This window comes from Oncorhynchus kisutch, linkage group LG11 (assembly GCF_002021735.2).
Source record: "Oncorhynchus kisutch isolate 150728-3 linkage group LG11, Okis_V2, whole genome shotgun sequence".
Taxonomy (NCBI): Eukaryota; Metazoa; Chordata; class Actinopteri; order Salmoniformes; family Salmonidae; genus Oncorhynchus; species Oncorhynchus kisutch.
Window position 1 is genome coordinate 40,530,286 of NC_034184.2, and position 22,393 is coordinate 40,552,678.

Here is a 22,393-nt window from a genome sequence, read left to right on the forward strand (position 1 = left end):
TTTCTGAGTCCAAGGCAGTTTTATATCAGTACCTTTCTCAGTGCTTCCTGCTACAGTAGAAGGACATGGAGGGAGAATCTTTAACTTTTCATAATATGCAGGATTTATCACACAGGGATTGCATTTGTATATGGAAATATACTTTTTAGTGTGTAAATTATGATGTGATTTTATATATTTTTTCTAACAAGTTGCATGTTTCACTAAATATTCAGAGTAATGTTGACATATTCTCTGAAGCATCATGCCAAATGACCGTCCACCGTTCTCCCTACAATAGTCATTATCTGTAACTATTACACAATACATTCCACTCATCTGTGGAGGAGTATCTCAGTTTTAACACATTTATTTTAAACAGGCCTATAGTAGTCGTAGCAGGACACCTGAAAAGCAGGTCTGGAAACAGTTAGCTATGAGTGTGTGTATACTGTATGCATGCATGAGTGTGTGCGGACTATCAAGGGTGCTAGAAACTCTCTTAGCCACAGCTGTTGTCAGGCTGCTGCTTCTCTGCACTGTGTGTCTGGGCACATGGCCAGCTGGATGCAGTTGATAAAGAGGGAGAATGATGGCGGCCCCTCTCTCTCTCTCTCTCAGCTTCCCTCTGACTGCTAGCTGTGCTGCCGCATGGCATGAATGGGACCTCAGATGAGGGAAGAAGTAGGACATTCTCTCAAAAGGAGAGCCGCCCAATCTAAGTTTCCCTTCATCCACATGAATGTAGCCTTTTGATAGGGATTTTTTTTGTGGCACTGAATGTTTGTGGCAGTAAATGTAATGGGGCATCTCTTTGCCTTTGTAGACGTTGTTGATTACGCCACAAATTGCGTCTGCTGTCCCAATCAGTGTCCACTCTCTGGAGAAATGGTTGATCTTCACATTCTCTGATGTTTACAGTATCTATACATGTCAGTTGTACCATATAATACATAAAAGTACAGAATGTCTTGAATTGATTACATGCACAATACACATGCACTTGTCCTTTGTAGAATATCATTGTTGTCATTTAAGGCTGAAGTTATCCGTCTGTGTGCCTATGAGGCCTACAGTACCTTGTGAACTACTCTGGAACGGATTTCAAATAGATCTAATCAGACTTGCAAAGAGACAAGAATCTCACTTGTCTATGATTTTTAAATGATCCTTTGAATGGGCTGTGGACTGTGGTACGGCATTTAACATGCACTCGCTCGCCAGATGTTAGTTATTTAACAAAAATGTTATGTTTATTTTTGCGCTAAACGTAAAGAATGTTTTAAAAATGTGGTTTATTGCTCCAAGGACCTATTTCTTCTAGCTTAACATGCTTGGCCAGTTTGGCAGATTCCAAATACAACGATCTGTAGATTAGGTCTATTGGACAAGACACACAGGTTAAATCTAACCTAAGCAAGACATGAGAAGGAGCATGTTGAAGTTAATCAGGCCTTGCACTATGAGATATTGAGTCTTCTGCTTCTGTCTTTAATGAAGGTAAAGTACAGTATATGCTTGCATATAGGTCATACATTTTGGGAGTAAAGGATGGGTTTCAACACTGTCGTTGATAATGCACTGATCGTGAACTCGCTTCTTGATAAATTAGCAGATGGTCCAAGATGGAGAAGTCCTTACCCTTGTTCCTTTTTAATCAAATGTTAGTGCTAGCCATAATGAAAGACTAGCCTCTTTTTTGGTAATTGTATGCATCTCTGAACAACAACAGCAATACAAGGAATGTGTTTGCTCATCGTGTTTATGCATCTTTTGCCTTTTTCTCGCTCTCATCTTCCCGTACGGGCAGCAATGAAATTTACTGGTCCTTCAATCTTATAGTATGAAAATATGAGAAAATCAGAGACTACGTGAAGGTCATTTCATGTGCGGCCATTTCTTTCCTTCCCCTTACACTTGAAGTTGTATTGAAGAGGTGGTGTGAGCCTAGCTATCTGGGCAGAGATGACAAGAGGAAGCTCTGACATCATTTCCCAGGGGAGTGGCACAAGGCCAGAGGTTAAAAGCTTGGATTGGATTGGCTTCTTTTTTCTTCATCACACAGTCACTCACTGAGAGTGGGCTATGATGATCACACGAGAAGAATCATCAATGTCATTCGACAGACGAAGAGCTTGTCAATGTACCCAGGCTTCTAGAGGTAGAAATAACCAGTTTTTCACGGTCTATTTGAAGCTATCCAAACCATTTGTGTCTTAAGGATTCAAATGAGTAGTGTAGTGAGGTATAGAGGCACAGGCATGAATTTTAAGCCTGAGTCCTACCCATGCCCGCGACGGTTAGGCCAAAACCTGAAATCAGAATTTACTTCCTCCGTTAGTAAATCCATTAGCTGCTCCTTTCTATGTGTCACTCGCTCCCTAAGCACTGCTCGCTCTGCATGCGCACTGCTCATGGCGGCTCTGGGTCTGAGAGTATCCATAGCAATGGCTCCGCTTGGGCTGCTCTGCTCAATGCAGTTAGCTGTTAGCTACTTTTTCATCACTCACAAGGAGCATTATTATTTTCGGTGAAATAATCTCTCCTGTCTTATATTTGATGAGGTTGAAGCACTTCTGACACCATGTTATGATTTTAGTCAGATATGACTGTACTGTGCTGCAGAGCACAAGCAAATGGCTCAGCTTACATTTTTTTACTGATCAATTGTATGATACCCGAGCCCTGCCCGTACCCTAGTTACAGATTAAAAAACAGGCCCTACCCGGCCCAAACCCGATGTATAATGTCGGGGCCCATCAGGGCTCAGGTCGGTTAGAAAAGCTCTAGTGTGGTCGATGTATCTGACATATCCTAACTCTGCCTTTGCCTATACAATACCAAATATGCACACAGGAAAATGCAGTAGTAGCTTGCTACTTCCCCCCTTTTTTTATTTCTTTAAACTTGTAATTAACTTTGACACCAGTTTTACATTCCTGTTCTTGCTGCTCATTTGTGGTATCAGAAAAACCTCCACTGTGCATTTATAGATTGGGGCCTAGTTCTCCTGTATAAACTCATTCTGAGATCTGTACTGAGGGCCTGAAAAATGCAAAGAGTTGTCTGGGGAAACAGAGGAATGTGACGAGAACAGGAAGAAAAGGCTCCTCCTGCCGAGAGGAGAAAAAAAGTCCAGGCACAAAAATCGAGAGCCTCCCTGAAAAAGTTTTCAACTTTATAGATGCAGCACACATATCTGGCTGGAGGCCTGTCAGTCGCTTATGGAGGAGGAATGGCTCTGTTTCCTGTCAGAATGTGTGTAGAACATTCCAGGCAGCAGGACCACTCTGCTAGGATGTAGAAAGGGAGGGGAAACAGGATACTCTATCTATGGCTTCATCTAGCAGCTCTTTTTGTGGTGGCTCAATGTTTATTTTTTCACTCTGATGATTAGAAGAAAATGATGTCGTGCTGTTGGGACTTGATTGTATTTTGACTATTAGAATTCAGGATTGTAGGCTATTCTAGGGCTTCTCCACTTCACTATTCAATACAATCTCTCTGAAGTGAGCTACCTTCATTGAAACATTGATTCTTTAGCACTCATTCTGAGGAAACTTTGTTGGCAGTTGATAGGTTGAGCAAGAGCATTGTTTGCTTATTTCGGATGAGTTATAAGCACTTTTTCAGAGCCCGACATTAACAATAGTGGGGGATGTTGAATAAAATCATGATATTGTTATATAACATTACAGTTATGTAAGTGTGAAGGCACCACACTATTAAATGAATAATGTATTTGCTGTTGCCAGTTATGTAAATTTACTTACGTTTATATTGCCATCTCCACAATGTGATTGTCAGTGATTGATCGACTTCGACACCGCTTTCTAGTTTCTGGTAGACTTGTGTAAATGATTTAATGGATTATTCAATCAAATTGAAAATAAATAAATATAACATTCTCAACCAGATGCCCAAATCCACTTGCACTCAATTGTCTGAAAAAAGGTCTGCATTGATATTTTCAACCACTTGTATGGAACTCAATACACATTTTTATACAATTTCTCATGAAGACTTTTATTCTGCCAGGTAAACAAACTACACAAACACACACACACACACAAACTCAGACTCCTTGATTTGATTTTTCTTGCTCTCTTTTAAAGGGGAAATCTGCATTTCAAACAATAACCAACGGCTCCCCACCAGTGTTTTTGGTAACAGCTGAGGGACGCGGCTGGAGAAATGTATCCACTCTCAAATTCATAGACAGAGCTATGGTTACAAGGACCATGATATCAAAATGAAGTTTTAACCATATTTTGAGTTGTTTGTTAACCAGTGTTTGTTTACAATTCTTATTTAATTTTTCTATATTATATTTGGGGTTATGATGGGGTACGCAGCCTGGCCTCAAAAACTAGACGTAACATAGTAAATGTAAATCTGTGACACTCAAATTAGTATGATATGTTACGTTTCAGGCACGTGCACAGATAGGGCTCCCTTCCACTCTCCAAAGTGCCCTTTTAGGTGGTGGTATAATTTCCCCCAAAATTATTATTTTTTGTATACATTTTTGTCATTGCTGTTCGGAAACCCACTGCCCACAAGTCGTCAAGTTCGCCACCCCCCCGCCCCGTCCGTTTGTTGCGCCTGTTGATCTGCCCTGTACGGAGCTTGTGGATACGGTTGCGCCTTTTTCACAGTAGTCTGTACAGAAATTGCACACACCCGGTATCCAAACATGCATGGCTTGAGAAATAGAGTGTGTGTAGCTAGCTAGCTAGTTTAAATGTCAACAGTACTGCCACAGCAGCATGACATTTGATTAACACTTGATAACAATTGATTTAGCCTACATTGTCATCAATATTCGGTGCAGCAGAGAGAGGCAGAAAGACATAGAGAGGTAAATCACAATCAGTCAAATAAATCAAGCTAGCTAACAAGTAGATTTACAGCAATCATCAATATCAATGATCAGCTGATAGCCCAGCCTCTTTTCCCAATGCACTGTAACTAGCATGCTTACAATTTGTGATGATGAGTGAGTGTGTTGGTCCAGATATAAATAGGCAAATGCTCAAAAAATAAATACTTTTTGCTACAGAGGTATTTGGTATGTTACTGTATGAATTTTGAGATATGAATGGTGGGGGGGGCTGCCCCCTGAAAGGTCTGTGCATGGCCCTGTTACGTTTGGTATGGTTACTTAAACCCAAAGGTTGCGTGTTCAAATCACATTATGGACAGCTTTAGCTAATTAGCAACTTTGCAACTGCTTACTACTTTTTAGCTATTGCAACTGCTTAGCATTTTAGCTAATCCTTCCCCTAACCTTATCCCTATCCATAACTCATAACCTTAACTCTAACCTTAACCCCTAACCCCTAGCCTAGCTAGCATTCGCCACCTAGCCACCTAGCTAACATTAGCCACAACAAATCATAATTCATAACATACTGTATCATATGTATTGCAAATTTGTAACATATTGTACAAATTGCAATTCGTAACATTTCATAACATATCATACATGAAGGACATCCACAAATTAATAAATATAACATATCATACTAAATGGAGGGAGACAGATTTACATTTACTATGTTATGTCTACATCCAGTTTGCAGCACAACAGTAAGAGCTAAGCTCATGCAGCCTTTATAAATGATGTTCTCCAAGAATCAATGTGTATCATTCATTTAAATTAAAAGGATGGATGTAGGAAATGCAGATTGCACTTTAAAGTAAGACTCAAGGTTATGATTTTAGGATGGGGGCATGGGGAAGGGGGTGGAGAAAGTGGAGTCTATCCACAGGTGGTCCATAATTCCATACAGTAATTACCAAGCGAAGTGCATTGTGGGGATTTGGACCACTCAGCCACTCTGTAAGGGCGAGAAAAGGATGTGCCATGTGGAAAAAAGGACAGATAACATGATGTCCCATTGAGAGACCATCCCCAGACACTTAAAACTGTAGAGGAAGCACTGTTATTGTGCATTGTCAAAGGGCCTTTTCATAAGTGCTGCAGTATTAAGTGAATCTAATGAAAGTGGTGGCAAATGGACAAATACAATCTTTAATTCATTTCAAATGGCGTTTTGTTTAAAAGGCAGGTGCATCAGCCGTTTTCTCTTAAATGAAGAGTTGTTATATAGTTAGGAGTTTCGAATAAAATTAGAATGGCAATATTCTTTGTAGTGTATTATCAGAGGATGACTGAATAATCAAAACTAAGATCACAGCTGCACAATTTAAATGAATGGTTGAGAAATAGTGAGTGACAATATACTAATAGACATACAGTATGTACTAATTCTCATTATTTTGATTGAGCTACAGTGGCTTGCAAAAGTATTCACCCCCCTTGACATTTTTATTTATTTTGTTGCCTTGCAACCTGGAATTAAAATAGATTTTTGGGGGGTTGTATCATTTGATATCCACAACATGCATACCACTTTGAAGATACAAAATATTTTTTATTGTGAAACAAACAAGAAATAAGCCAAAAAAACTGAGAACTTCACCCCCCCCCCCCCCCCCCCCCCAAAGTCAATACTTTGTAGAGTCACCTTTTGCAGCAATTACAGCTGTCTCTATAAGCTTGGCACATCTAACCACTGGGATCTTTGCCCATTCTTCAAGGCAAAACTGCTCCAGCTCCTTCAAGTTGGATGGGTTCCACTGATGTACAGCAATCTTTAAATCATACCACAGATTCTCAATTGGATTGAGGTCTGGGCTTTGACTGAGCCATTCCAAGACATTTAAATGTTTCCCCTTATTAAACCACATGGTGTTGCTTTTGCAGTATGCTTAGGGTCATTGTCCTGCTGGAAGGTGTACCTCCGCCCCAGTCTCAAATCTCTGGAAGACTGAAACAGGTTTCCCTCAAGAATATCCCTGTATTTAGCACTATCCATCATTCCTTCAATTCTGACCAGTTTCCCAGTCCCTGCCGATGAAAAAGATCCCAACAGCATGATGCTGCCACCCCCATGCTTCACTGTGGGGATGGTGCTGGGTTTGCGCCAGACATAGCGTTTTCCTTGATGGCCAAAAAGCTCAATTTTAGTCTCATCTGACCAGAGTATTTTCTTCCATATGTTTGGTGAGTCTCCCACATGCATTTTTGCAGATTCTGGGGCCTTTCAGAACAGGTGTATATATACTAATATCATGTGACAGTTCAGGTGACACTTAGATTGCACACAGGTTGACTTTATTTAACTAATTATGTGAATTCTGAAGGTAATTGGTTGCACCAGATCTTATTTTGGGGCTTCATAGTAAAGGGGGTGAATACATATGCACTTTTTCGTTTACATTATTATTTTTTTTGGCGCAGTGGTCTAGGGCCTGGGTCCGCGCCCAGGCTCTGTCGCAGCCGGCCGTGACCGGGAGGTCCGTGGGGCAACGCACAATTGGCGTAGCGTCGTCCGGGTTAGGGAGGGTTTGGCCGGTAGGGATATCCTTGTCTCATCGCGCACCAGCGACTCCTGTGGTGGGCCGGGCGCAGCGCACGCTAACCAAGGTCGCCAGGTGCACGGTGTTTCCTCTGACATTGGTGTGGCTGGCTTCCGGGTTGGATGCGCGCTGTGTTAAGAAGCAGTACGGCTTGGTTGGGTTGTGTTTCGGAGGACGCATGGCTTTCGACCTTTGTCTCTCCCAAGCCCGTACGGGAGTTGTAGCGATGAGACAAGATAGTAATTACTAACAATTGGATACCACGAAATTGGGGAGAAAAAGGGGGTAAAATTTAAAATATGTATATTTTTTAAATTACAGTTTGTAATGCAACAAAATAGGAAAAACGCCAAGTGGGATGAATACTTTTGCAAGGCACAGTATCTGTTGTTTGTTATTGTTTTACCACTCGTTGTATCTACTTCTCTCTGTCTCCTCAGATGCAATGGCAACTCCCTCTCCAGCAAAGAGCATGGGTGACCCTGGCATCACCCCACTGTCACCCTCCCACATTCAGGTAAGAAACATTCCATGGAATATTCTGTGTGGAGATAGATCCATAAGAGCTGAATGAAGTCAAACAACTCCATTATTTTGGTATGAGAGATTGGTAGGGAGATAGGTACGCTAGATTGGTATGAGATTCACCACACAGTCTTTTTTAACTCATCTGCTTTTCCATCCAGAATAAATCACACATCTCCTTAAACATTCTCCATTTATTGACTCTGATTTTCTGTCCTCTCCACCTCAGCAAAATGACACGGACTCGAATGCCCACACGGGACCTTCGTTCATCGTGGTGGTTGCTATCGACTTTGGCACCACTTCCAGCGGCTATGCTTACGCCTTCACTAAGGAGCCAGAATGCATTCACACCATGAGGTGAGCCAAGCCAACGCTGCAATGCAGTCCCTGGTAGCAGGAGGAGAGAGCGAGATTGAAGGAGTCATAGGGAGGTTCACTCAGGTCAGGCTGTTCTTTTCCGTAGCAGTCTTATTAAATATTATCTGGCAGGTGATGCAAGAGAGATAGCTAATAATGATAAGAATGAATAGTTCAACTTTCTGGTCTTAGCACTTGTCTAGGCGTAATCATACCAGAAGGGTTGCTGATAGCCAGGTTAAACGTGTTGATCAAAGTATTGCTCCTCAAATTCATTGTCATCAAATGGAGATGTAACTGGATTCCCAATGACTGTCTTTAGAAGGCAAATGAAACAGTGTTTGCTCCCTCTCTCACCACTTATATGCCTCATTGGCGGTCGTCATGGTCCCAGTCAGTGTAATGGTCCTGTTAGAGCTGGGAGGAGGAGCCGGTTCACTGAGCTGAGGAACAAGCTGGACTACAGTCCTGAGATCCTCTGACCCATAAAACACACAGGCCAACTCTCTCCCCTGTGTGTGCCAGGCACCAGGGCCAACCTCCATACACTGCATTGCAGTCTCTCACAAAACCGACAGGTGTTTATATGGTTTCATGCGCTAGTTTTAATGGGCCCTATTTGAACTATTTGAGTACATGGCATATCTCAGAGCAGGGTTGGCCAATCTTATCTGTAAAAGGCCATTGTGGTTGCAGGTTTTTGTTGATTTTAATAATTTTTGAATTCATAGTTAAACTTGTTGATTTAACTGGCAATCACAAATAGTTCTAATGAGTTTTCCATAGAGAAAGCATGTCTGGGAACTCTATTTACAGCTTGTTAAAGTTTTATGCATGACTCTTGATCAAAATCAGCACTTTCCCACATGCAATATATTAACAGACAACAGGTAACACTTTCTAGCACCAGAAAATCAATTCTGTAGCAGTTTAAAAACGTTTGTTGGTTAGATTACTAGGTAGAACAGCATCACAAGCCCCTACACAGAGATGTAGAAATTCTGTGCTGAATAAACTTCCAACTCTTTCTATGTCTTTGTTCTAGATAAAAAATGGAGTATCGTTAATGTAATATCCTTAGGGTGATGAAACACAAAGACACACAGAGACCCAGACTAAGAGAAGCATCTATTGCGGAATCCTCTCCTGTCATTAACTCCAAACATCAGATAACAGTTGAGCAATATATTTTTACTAGTACTACTAGACCTTGCAGTGAAAACACCCAGAGCTCTAAGATGATTTAGTTTGGATGGAACCATCTTCTCCATAACCTTATATAAACAATGGTTTCACTGGATAAGCCCTCAGACTGGATCTGTAAAGTTTGCCCATACCTCAAATGAACTATTTTGGGGTGCTGTAACATTTACATTTTCACATGATAGAGATTTCAGGGTAGAACTGCTCTTTGAATAGAGGAGGAATGCATTGGTGTATTGATAGTGAGCATCAGCTATTTGCGTCTCTATGACATAGACATTAGTATTCATCCCCTGTCCTCACTGTCGCTGGCCCTCACAATGGAGCAGGAATCCAATTCAGTCGTGGAAAACTACCCAATTGTCATACTTGAGTAAAAGTAAAGATACCTTGATAGAAAATAGGCTCAAGTAAAAGTGAAAGTCACCCAGTAAAATACTACTTGAATAAAAGTCTCCAAGTATTTGGTTTTGAATATACTTAAGTATCAAAGTAAATGTAATTGCTAAAATATGCTTAAAAATTAAAACATTTAACAATATATATATAATTTCTAATTCCTTATATTAAGCAAACCAGACGGCACCAATTTCTTGTTATTTTAATTTACGGATAGCCAGTGGCACACTCCAACACTCAGAAGTCATTTTCAAATGAAGCATGTTTGATTAGTGATTCCGCCAGATCAGAGGCTGTAGGATGACATGGGGGGTTCTCTTGATACATGTGTGAATTGGCATTCAAAATATATACTATTTTCTTTAGGAATGTCGTGAAGTAAAAGTTGTATAATAGAAATAGTAAAGTAAAGATTCCCCGAACAACAACTTAAGTACTATATACAGATTGTTACAGTTTTATACATGATTCTTGATCAAAATCAGCACTTTCCCAAAATATTAACAGACAACAGGTAACACTTTCTAGCACCAGAAAATCAATTCTGTAGCAGTTTAAAAACGTTTGTTGGTTAGACTACTAGGTAGAACAGCATCACAAGCCCCTACACAGAGATGTAGAAATTCTGTGCTGAATAAACTTCCAACTCTTTCTATGTCTTTGTTCTAGATAAAAATGGAGTATCGTTAATGTAATATCCCTAGGGTGATGAAACACATTTAGTAATATGTACTGTACGTGCACTAACACGGAACCCAAACCATCGTGTGCTATCGTGCATAAATGTATTTTGCCCCCCCACACCAAACGCGATCACGACACGCAGGTTAAAATATCAAAACAAACTCTGAACCAATGACATTAATTTGGGGACAGGTCGAAAATCATTAAACATGTATGGCAATTTAGCTAGTTAGCTTGCACTTGCTAGCTAGGATTAATTTGTCCGATTTAGCTAGCTTGCTGTTGCTAGCTAATTTATCCTGGGATATAAACATTGAGTTGTTATTTTACCTGAAATGCACAAGGACCTCTACTCCGACAATTGATCCACACATTAAACGGCCAACCGAATCGTTTATAGTCATCTCTCCTCCTTCCAGGCTTTTTCATCGTTTAATTTATATGGTGATCGCATCTAAACTTTCGTTGTATTACCACGACTACCGGCAAAACAGTTAGTCTTTCAGTCACCCACCGGGGTATAACCAATGAGGAGATGGCACGTGGGCACCTGCTTCTATAAACCAATGAGGAGATGGGAGAGGCAGGACTTTCAGCGCGATCTGCTCGTTGGCGCAGGCGAGCAGTGTGGGTGCAATAATTGAATAACATGGATTTCTACATTTATTTAGCGACGCTCGCTCACGCGACGTGTCCCGTCTGGTCAGCATGTAAGGCTTTTAAATTGTGTTTATCAAGAGGTCTGACCTCTGGCCTCCCACTGCTCTAAATCCCAGTTTTACATACTGTACGCACAGTGAAAATAAATGCATAATTTAAATACTCTCACTCCTTAATGCATTATTCAGTGAGCTGTTAATGCAGTAAGGCATATTCCAGTCCTTACTATCTAAGGTTATGTTATACAGAAAGCTATTCTTCACCTGTCATGTTCCTACATGTAGATCAGTTTAGCTATACTGTGAAACAATTTGCATTCATTGATAGTTTAAATTACAACCATGTTTTAATTTCTGTTACAATGACTAATACGCTGATGCAGTCACATTGAGGCTATGTTGTTGTTGCAATGTTTGAATCATGTGACAGAATGAGTTTTGAATAAATAGGCTTGAAGTCAGGATTATTGGATTGTATCAAATGACCATGTTAATTAGTAACCAAGCATAGATTAGGGCTTCATAGAGCATGATCATGAAACACTGTGATGTGATTTGGAGTGGAGCAGAATTCTCTAGGTCTTTTCAAAAAGGATCACGATTCCCATATGGCTGTGGACATACCATCTAGCATGATGATGAATATGGTCATGACGATGGCAATGATCATAATGATGATGATGAAGAACATCTGAACTATCAATGATAAACTTGGATTGTGCGCAGAAGAGCCCAAGATAATCTCCATCATGATTTAGATTAGCAGTGAGCATCTAGTGGTTTCCCCCAAATTTTCCAATTTAGTCCATCACAGCAGGCTTCTCCCCCAGTAAAACAGACCCATAATCTCATCAGGGCACTTAGCAAACATACACTAATCTCCAAGGGAAGCAAATTAATTATAGTTTGTCTTGATTTGCCCAGAACTAGTGTAGCTCAATTAACGTGTAGGTCAGGTTCAGAAAGCCATTAGACTGACAACGAGGGACTGATGAGGACACACTACTTGAATTTGTGTGATTGACCTTGGTCGTGTCTTTAGTCTGCAGACATTTTAGTTCAGGTTGGAATATTGACAGGATACACGAATGTTCTTATGCATTCCACCTTATTGAGCCATATTGAGCCCTTTGACACAAATAGAGAAAATGCACTGCAGGGAACTGTCTGGGCCCTTAATAATTTACCAGTATCATTTGCAAGTAGGCCTACGTAGTTTTCAACCAGTTGTTTCAACAGATGAAAGATAGAATCCACTGGGCACACACTGGTTGAATCAATGTTGTTTCAACGTAAATTGTCAACGTATTGTAACATGGAATAAACGTGGAAAATACATTGGATCTGAAAAAAAGTAATCACCCAGTGCTGTTGTCATCTCATTTGAACCTGCGTTGTAAACATTGAAATTAGAGTAAAACTTCAACTGAACTACGTTGACTTAACCAAGTTGCTCATTGGTTTAAATGTTTTGTGTTCATTCCCAGACGCTGGGAGGGTGGCGACCCCGGAGTGTCCAATCAGAAGACGCCTACCACCATCCTCCTGACCCCGGACAGGAAGTTCCATAGTTTTGGCTATGCAGCACGTGACTTCTACCACGACCTGGACCCTACCGAGTCCAAGCACTGGCTCTACCTGGAGAAGTTCAAAATGAAACTCCATACAACAGCGGTAAAGACACACACTCGCGCAAACACACACTTCCCTTATTACTCTGTGTCTGCCCTTGTGCAGGGCTGGCAGCTTGGTAGCCCTTGATCAAGACTCTCAGTTCCATTACATTACACATAAGAGTCATTGGACGAAGGTGTCTTCTATATGGGGGAGTGTTGTTAAGAGCCCTGATGCTCGGCCTGTACATTAACACGCACCGCTTGCGGTACAGTTTTGGAAGCATAAGGACCTTTCATATCAGCGAGAAATAATTTAAAAAAGACATAAAATGTTCAATTTAAACACAGGGTTAGTGTTAGTGTTCTCACACGGCCATTTCTCCATGTTAGTGTTTATGGAAAACGGACGGAAAATAGAGTCGACTACCTGTGCTAATTAGCTTTCTGCATCTCCTAACACCTGTGTGTGAACGAAAGGCTGAAAAATACTGTCGGCTGCAACTGTGTTAAAGCCGGTAAAAACAGTGTACAGCAGTTCCTCAGAGGAGGAAGTGGAGGACCATGCCTCAGTAAATTTCATATATATAAAAATGTGAAAAAGTTTTTGATAAAACTATACTAAATATATTCACGTCACCAAATAATTGATTAAAACACACTGTTTTTCAATGAAGGTCTACAGTAGCCTCAACAGCACTCTGCACTATGGTGTAGCCGGAGGACAGCTAGCTTCCGTTCTCTTCTTGGTACATTGACTTCAATACAAAACCTAGGAGGCTCTTGGTTCTCACCCCCTTCCATAGACTTACACAGTAATTATGACAACTTCCAGAGGACATCCTCCAACCTATCAGAGCTCTTGCAGCATGAACTGATATGTTGTCCACATGACCAAAGGATCAGAGAATGAATCTAGTACTGAAAGCATAAGCTTGCTAGCACTGCAGTGCATAACATGTGGTGGGTAGTTGACTCAAAGAGAGAGAAAGACAATAGTTGAACAGTTTTCAACAAATTAATTTCTTCCAAAATGAAGGAGGAGAGAGAGATTTCGTTATTTTTTTTCAGTTTCACTTATAGTTAGCTTTCGCACTTTTGTACATCACGCAGTAACGTACAATTATTTTTGCGCACAAAAAACGTAATACTTCCAGGTCAACTGTAATATGAATACCATTGTAAAGCACAATTTCTCCCCTTTCCAGCAAAATCAATGACGAGCCCTTCATGATGCCCATCTCTGCATGACTGAAGAAGGCAATGAGCTCCGTCTGGTCTTTTTTTAAATGACGGGTGGGGAAGCGAAACCTACTACATGATAGGGAAAGGGGGAGATAAGCCGTGTTGGCTTATCAGCTTTTTTCACCCGATCTGTCCAACTTATCACCTCTAAAATGTAAATAAAACACAATTAAGAGTTTATATAATGTTTCATTACATACCTATTTGAAAGTTCGTGTCGAATTTGAAATGGGTTTTTAGGGTGGTGCTAAAGTTATCTTCAGAAGTAAACAGCAGCTGTCGTGGCTTTTGAGAGTCATGTTGGCTTGCAGCAACGACGCAAAAAATGTATGCATTCAGTTGCACAATTGACTACGTATCCCCCTTACCCTGTCCCTTTCTTGTTTTTAATCTGCGAGAGAAGCGCGTCACCTGGTGGAGAGAGGCAGTACGACACAGAATGAGTTGCATTATGCGTGCTGTACGTTAGGTCATGGCACGTCACAATTTAACGGACAGTGTCAGGGGTTAGTCAACAGCACTTAGCTAGCAAATGCAGCTGGCTGATTTAGTTAGTCAAACACCCGGCTCAAACAGAGGGATGCTATGTTAGCTAGCTGGCTATGACTATCCAACACGACACTGGAACTCAGGTTAAGCTTTTGGTTTTATGAATTTATTGCCACTGGGGACCGCCGGTGTAACTGCTTACTGACTATATACTGTAACGTTACTGCATGATTGTAGCGAGATTACTAACGCGTTAGTTCTATTAGCTAACGTTATGTTGACTAGGACGTTACTTTAGCTAATATGGGGACAACGATGTAGGCTGTGTGTCGCGGTTATGACATGGTTTGGCTTGGAAAGGTTTTTTCGCCTGGTCCCACAGCTGATGTGTTGTTCATTGAAGTCCACAATGAAGAAAAAAGGTGAGAGGAGTAGAGTGCATAGAGGATAGAAGGAATACTATGGCTACTATGAAGGTGAACTGTGTTTATGCATGATCAGGGGTGTATTAATTTACAACCTAGATAAGATGATGTAGGCAAGAGTGTGCAAGGTGGTGAGTGTGTCACTGTCTGTCCATGTGTCACTGTCTGTCATCTAAAAAAAAAATCTCGACTTGTTGTGAACTTTCATTCATAGGCTTGGTTGTAGCCACCTCATGATGAGTATAGGGACAATTTGAGTATCATGTAGTAGCTTAAACCTATCGATGTTACATTGAACTGGGCGAATGGAATGTGAATGACAGTCATCCAACATGCTGTAATAGAAAGGCCATGCTCATGAAAAAAATGTGTCCTCCCTCATCATAAACGGCACTGACCGCCACTGGTGTACAGTAAGTGTATGTCTTGCATTTGTGAAATTATTTTGATGTGATATGAAAGTAAAGGGATTTATGTTTCCAGAACCATACCGCAATTGAGAATCGATTCACGTTTAGAAGGTGTATTTGGCTGTTTTGTCTTCCAGAGCCAATTTACCCTTTAAGCAGAACATGTAAGGTCCTTGGAGTAACGTTAGGCTCCTCTAGTCCATTATTGGGCTAGCAGCTTGGCTGCCCTGAGCTGATATTGCAGCAAGCTCTTGAAGTTCTGTGTTCTGTGCCAAGTAAGAGGTAACACCGCCAGTAACTGTGAGCTCAGGCTACTGTTATTGCACATATTTCACCATAGAGGTGAAGTGGACACGATTTGGATAAGGCTGAGTATGTTGACTGGGGTCTGTCTTAGTATTTATCAGTAGATGTCTGTAGGGTGTTTAAATGAAAAGATTACGATAAGGTGGAGCTTTAGTTTTCTCTGTCGTCCCTTCTTTCCCCCAATCAGAATCTCTCCATCGACACAGAACTCCATGCAGCCAATGGGAAGAGAGTAAAAGCTATTGATATTTTTGCATATGCTCTGGCGTTCTTCAAGGAGCAAGCACTAAAGGTAAAGTATTACCAGGTTCTACTGCATGGTATAGTACATGCAAAAAAATAAATACATTAGTTTCATATATTGAATACATGTATCTTATATGAATTAGATGTCGCATTTAATGCTCAGCGATAGTGCTGATGTTATGGTGGGTCAGGGAACATAGATGCCATGCTTGATGTGATCCCGTGCAGGAGTTGAGTGACCAGGCGGGTGCAGAGTTTGACAATGCAGACATCAGATGGGTCATCACAGTGCCAGCCATCTGGAAAATGCCAGCCAAGCAGTTCATGAGGGAGGCAGCCTACAAGGTGGGTTGGCCCCTGTCAATCGACACACGTCCATGTGCACACGCATGCAATCACACAGAGAGGCACATACGCTCATGCATGCATAAACACACGCACAGACACACATTGTAAGGTTGAAAGTCAAATATTCCTTGTTTCAAATTACTCTCTGTCTGCTGTAGTCTGCTTTCAACAGCTCAAATGACAAACGTTTGCCGCTCAAACCATCTATCTCCCTCAGAGTAAATGATGCGTCCGTACAGTCTCGCCATTAGCTCTCGTTTGGCAGAGGCACTGCAGGTACTTGGGAGAGAAAGTGATGACGGTGCATGATTAGCTTTACCACCCTGGCTGCTGCTGTGATTTATTACCGATAGGAGAGAGGTTGGTTGCTGCTCTGGAGCTGCAGTGCCAGACAGTGACGACTACTCTCCTCCCCCTCTTTCTCTTGCTCTCTCTCCTGTATGGGGGTAGAGAGAGAAAGACTGATCCACCACGATTGCAGTAGAGGAGAGGACAGAGAGTAGAGGGAGGGCAGCTGGAGGGAGCCACCAGGGAGAGGGATAATTTCATCACTAGTCGTCCCAAGAGAGAGAATTTGAGGATAGGACAGTGAGACAAGGGATAGCAGGGAGGGGATGCATACTGAGGATGAGAATGAAGGGGCTATTGTGATCATTCTCAATAGGCTGTGAGGGAGAGGAAAATAAATAAGGCAAATACCTTGGTTCGACTCTAACTCCAATGTATGCTATTCCACAATACACACATGCCAGCTTACAGCATAGTAAGAAAGGCATGGTTGTTTGTTTTCCCCCAGAGGAGCACAGTGGTGGGAGGGAGCTGCAGAGAGCTGTGCGATGGGCACATGGTAATACGTTGTGGTACTCTGTGTAGAGGAATTTCAGGGGAGAGGGCTAGAGGAGTTTGTGTGTGGGGAGGGAGGGGTGTGTGGGGAGGGGTGGATGGGTGTGTGAGGAGGGAGGGGTGGAGGGGTGTGTGAGGAGGGAGGGGTGGAGGTACAGTACATTAGTATGTGTGAGAGAGTGTCACATGGGTGTGGCAGTCTGTCTGAGGCTGCAGCCGCCGGATAGAGACACCACCCTCCCCTCTGCAGTGAACAAAGAGGATGGGCTGGAGAGAGAGGAGGAGGAGAGAGGGAAGAGAGCAATAGAAGGAGAGAGATATGAGAGGAGGAGAGAAGAAGAGGAGAGAGGCTCTTTAGACAGCTTGATCACCTGATATCTGCAGTGGAGGTTGAGGCACAGTAAGAGGGGGAGGATGTTTGGTTAGGGGCTGGGGGAGTGGCTGCGTATCTGCAGTGACTCAGCATCCTCTGGCTGGATCTTTTATTACTGGTACTGGGGGAAACGAAACACCCCTACCTTACCCACGTCTCCCTCTCCTCCTTTCCTCCTCACTCTCCTTGATCCCTTCACCGCAACATGCAGAATCTCACAAAGCACAGAGATGTGATGCAATGTTCAGCTTTTATACTTTGCCTGTCTTTTTCTGTGTATATTGTGGACAGAAACACAAACCAGCCAGAACAGCATGTTGATTGATAACCTTCAAGTTAAGACGTTGTTCGAATGCTGCAAAAGCAGTTGTTGCTTGTGGATGTTTCGAGAAATGGAATAGCTTTTGGGAATTGCTTTTATGCTAGGGTTGCATGATTTATCCCTTGAGTATTTTCCTATTCAAATCTGTGGCCTGCCCATGAGCCCAACACTTTTCCAAAAGCCATTTATGGTTTAGTAGTGGACTAGATTATGTTTTAGATGAATGGCGGTTGTGTTAAATTGTTCCATTTCAGCTGTATATGGTATAGTGTTGTATTACTGAGTAAGGGTATGTAGACATTGTAACTTTGATGTTCCTAAATTAATTCAGGAAAAAGTTTGGTGCTGACGGCCATATTGTCTTACTTTCTATTGTGAGGTATCTTGAATCCTTAACATACACTGAATATTTACCAATGAGGGATGTTTATAGTAACTTACTAGGACAGTTATTCACATTGCTGGTTTTATTGAGGTCATCTTTCTGAGACCTGTTAAGGAAAAAGCTGATGTCCAGTATTTCCTGTTTGTGCTCTGCCGTTCTCTAGGCTGGTCTGGTTCCCCGTGACAACCCAGAGCAGCTGATCATTGCCCTTGAGCCCGAGGCAGCCTCTATCTACTGCCGCAAGCTCCGCCTCCACCAGATGATTGACATTGGCACCAAGACCAACCAGAACGGTTTCAGCCCCACTGAGAATGTAGGGGCAGGGATGACCCAGGGTAAATCCCACCCCCCGTCACCCCACAGGCCAATCAGAACATGAGCATCACATTGAACGTCACAATAATGTACCATGGTAGCATTTTGCATCCCCCATGTAACGATTTCATACAATATGTGCCTCTGAAACTAATCTTGGACTATAGATTGGTTATTGGTCGACAAGCATGTTTATCATTCCAAAAAGAGTCAAATCTGTGTTTTTGTCTGTAGAATTCATTCTGGATAACTGTATTCACGATGGAGAGGTAGTGGTGGCCGGGGAAAACCGTCTTCCCACTCAAGTCAGGTCACAGGTCACGCAAACAACCAGTGCCTTCAATGAATCTTAAACATACATTTCCTCTCAATGGATAATGTGTATGGGACAATATCCTCAACCCTAACATAACTTTTATTTTCATATTCAGATACAAAAAAATGCATGGACAAATACATCACATTCTCCATGTCTATTTGCTTTTACTTATTTTTCCTAAAATGTGCACGAGCCCTTAAATACTATGGGAAAATTAGCCAACAACTACTCGTATTCAGGATGTAGCACGGAAAATGTACTGATATCTGAATGCACAAAAGGTCATTCAAATACTAAATAATGCCACCTTAGAACTGGGCCGTATTATCCAATGAAATCCAATCTCATATTTGACACCCACGTGAATCCGCAATAGCAAATGACCATAAACTCCCTCAAGCCTTTCCTCTCTCTCACTCATCGATCTTTTGTTTCGGTAAAAAGTTTTGGTTCTCCATATATCATCTCGACAAGATATTTAGAAGCTTAGTGCCCTTCAGTCATATCTCGCTATGCTTTTGACTAGGGATAGGACTAAACCACACTCACACTAGCCTTCACTTGCTTGAATGCATTTATTTTATGTTCAACAGCTTACCTTATGCGTATTAAGGAGGTTAAACCTCTGTACAGAAGCTGAAGGCTATATTATGGTTATATAGTAGTACTGTAGCTTTAGTTGGAATCTGATTCGCCCACACATACAGAAGACGAAACCCTTTAGGACTACAGTAGATATGGTATACTGTCTTTAATAAGAACTGAGGTGAGAGATGATGTACTGTACTGTATACATCAGTATTTTTGATGCTTATTACTCACTGCAACAATATGAAAACAGTATTTGCTCTGTAACTAGACACATGTTACCTTAAGGTTCTTGGATGGAGATAATTGATTTGATTTAATGTTCATTGCCTCCATCCATACAATGCTAACCTCATGCTATTATAGAGCGGAAGAGCGGTGGCTCTTTGGAGCAGATGTTTTTCTTTAAAGACTCTCCAATGACCTGCTTTAAGCTGTGTCTGGTCGGCTTAGGTCCGGGGCTAAAGCTATGATTATGAGCACATACTGTAAGACTTGCAGAGTTTATACAGTACCAGTTAAAAGTTTGGACTCACCTACTCATTTCAAGGGTTTTTCTTTATTTTTACTATTTTCTACATTGTGGAATAATAGTGAAGACATTAACACTATGAAATAACACATATAGAATCATGTAGTAACCAAAAAAAGTGTTAAACAAATCGAAATATATAAGTAGCCACCGTTTACCTTGATGACAGCTTTGCACACTCTAGGCATTCTCTCAACCAGCTTCATGAGGTAGTCACCTGGAATGCATTTCAATTAACAGGTGTGCCTTGTTAAAAGTTCATTTGTGGAATTTCTTTCCTTCTTAATGTGTTTGAGCCAATCAGTTGTGTTGTGACAACGTATGGGTGGTATACAGAAGATAGCTCTATTTGGTAAAAGACCAAGTCCATATTATGGCAAGAACAGCACAAATAAGCAAAGAGAAACGACAGTCCATCATTACTTTAAGACATGAAGGTCAGTCAATCCGGAAAATTTCAAGAACTTTGAAACTTTCTTCAAGTGCAGTCACAAAAACCAACAAGTGCTATGATGAAACTGGCTCTCATGAGGCCTGCTACAAGAATGGAAGACCCAAAGTTACTTCTGCTGCAGAGGATAAATTCATTAGAGTTAACTGCACCTCGGATTGCAACCCAAATACATGCTTCACAGAGTTCAAGTAACAGACACATCTTAACATCAACTGTTCAGAGGAGACTGTGTGAATTAGGCCTTCATGGTTGAATTGCTGCAAAGAACCCACTACTAAAGGACACCAATAAGAAGAAGAGACTTACTTGGGCCAAGAAACGCGAGCAATGGACATTAGACTGATGAGTCCAAATTTGACATTTTTGGTTCCAACTGCTGTGTCTTTGTGAGACGCAGAGTAGGTGAACAGAGGATCTTCACATGTGTGGTTCCCACTGTGAAGCATGTAGGAGGAGGTGTGGTGCTTTGCTGGTGACACTGTCTGTGATTTACTTAGAATTCAAGGCACACTTAACCAGCATGGCTACCACAGCATTCTGCAGTGATACGCCATCCCATCTGCAGTGACACGCCTCCAGGCTGTGTAAGGGCTATTTGACCAAGAAGGAGAGTGATGGAGTGCTGCATCAGATGACCTGGCCTCCACAATCACCCGACCTCAACCCAATTGAGATGGTTTGGGATGAGTTGGACGGCAGAGTGAAAGAAAAGCAATCAACAAGTGCTCAGCATATGTGGAAACTCCTTCAAGACTGTTGGAAAGCGTTCCAGGTGAAGCTGGTTGAGAGAATGCCAAGAGTGTGCAAAGCTGTAATCAAGACAAAGGGGGGCTACTTGGAAGAATCTCAAATCTAAACTATATTTTTATTTGTTTAACACTTTTTGGTTACTACATGATTCCATATGTGTTATTTCATAGATTTGATGTCTTCACTATTGTTCTACAATGTAGAAAATAGTATAAATATAGAAAAACCCTTGAATGAGTAGGTGTGTCCAAACATTTGACTGGTACTGTATTTCTCGTTTATCTTTACATTCTTATAAAATGCTGAGTTTGTTTTCCAAAATGGTGCTCGTAGTATCCCAAGTCTGTATACTGGATTTTAGAACCGGCGACGACAATGTAGCGCCATCCAACGGAAATATCTTCTACTCTATCATCTGTCTTTCCATAATAATTATGGGAAATGTAGTTGGTTTGAAATGAACCCTTTGATATATGGTCAGTTTGTGTTTGAATTACCTTCAGCATCAATGCAGAGGTCAGAGAGGTTGGACCAAAAGAAGGGGGCACAAGTCAATGTCCCCTCCCTAATGATGGTGTTTCCAACAGGATGCTACAACTCTTTTCCAACTGAGGTGTTTTTATGTTGGAAGGAAGCCTACGGGAAGGGAAAGTGTACTCTCTGTCCAGCTGCTGCTGTTTCCTCCTTACATTAACTTTCCCATAATCCTCTATTCGAGCAGCTTCCACCATAGCTAACTCATAATGTTCTAACAGCATTCCCGGAAAGTTATTTCTTCATTGTGTTTTGACATGTTGACGGAATAGTTCATGGTGACATAGATAGACCCCACTCTCACACCCTCCTGAGGACTAATGGGAGAATGAAAGTCCTCCTTTCCCTTCATATTGTTTCCGCTCTATTGGAGAAAATGTCCTTCTGACATCTGGGTCGATGTGGTCATGCTACTACTATTGCTGTCCTCTTTTCAACCAGTGATTACAAGGTCCATATGCAATTAATGTAATCATTAGCCTGTAAGTACTGATCATAAGTGCATTCTCCAGTTCTGAACATTTAGAGTAGAATGTCCTTTCCTTGGCCAGCGTTCTCTCGTCCCTCTGCAGCTAACACATTTTTTCCCCTATAGGAAGACCATTTCATCAGCATCCAGTTGAAGTCGGAAGTTTACATACACTTAGGTTGGAGTCATT

At 41.5% G+C, this 22,393-nt stretch overlaps 1 protein-coding gene across 2 annotated transcripts in view; it reads left to right on the forward strand.

Moving 5' to 3' along the window:
- hspa12a (heat shock protein 12A) overlaps positions 1-22,393 on the forward strand; it is a 44,100-nt gene that overhangs the window by 11,647 nt on the left and 10,060 nt on the right. For both annotated transcript variants that reach the window (XM_020495132.2, XM_020495133.2), the window contains exons 2-7: positions 7,848-7,924; positions 8,162-8,292; positions 12,725-12,911; positions 15,913-16,017; positions 16,200-16,316; positions 18,406-18,577. In XM_020495132.2, coding sequence (XP_020350721.1) covers positions 7,848-7,924; positions 8,162-8,292; positions 12,725-12,911; positions 15,913-16,017; positions 16,200-16,316; positions 18,406-18,577 — 789 coding nt within the window. The remainder of the gene's footprint in view (positions 1-7,847; positions 7,925-8,161; positions 8,293-12,724; positions 12,912-15,912; positions 16,018-16,199; positions 16,317-18,405; positions 18,578-22,393) is intronic.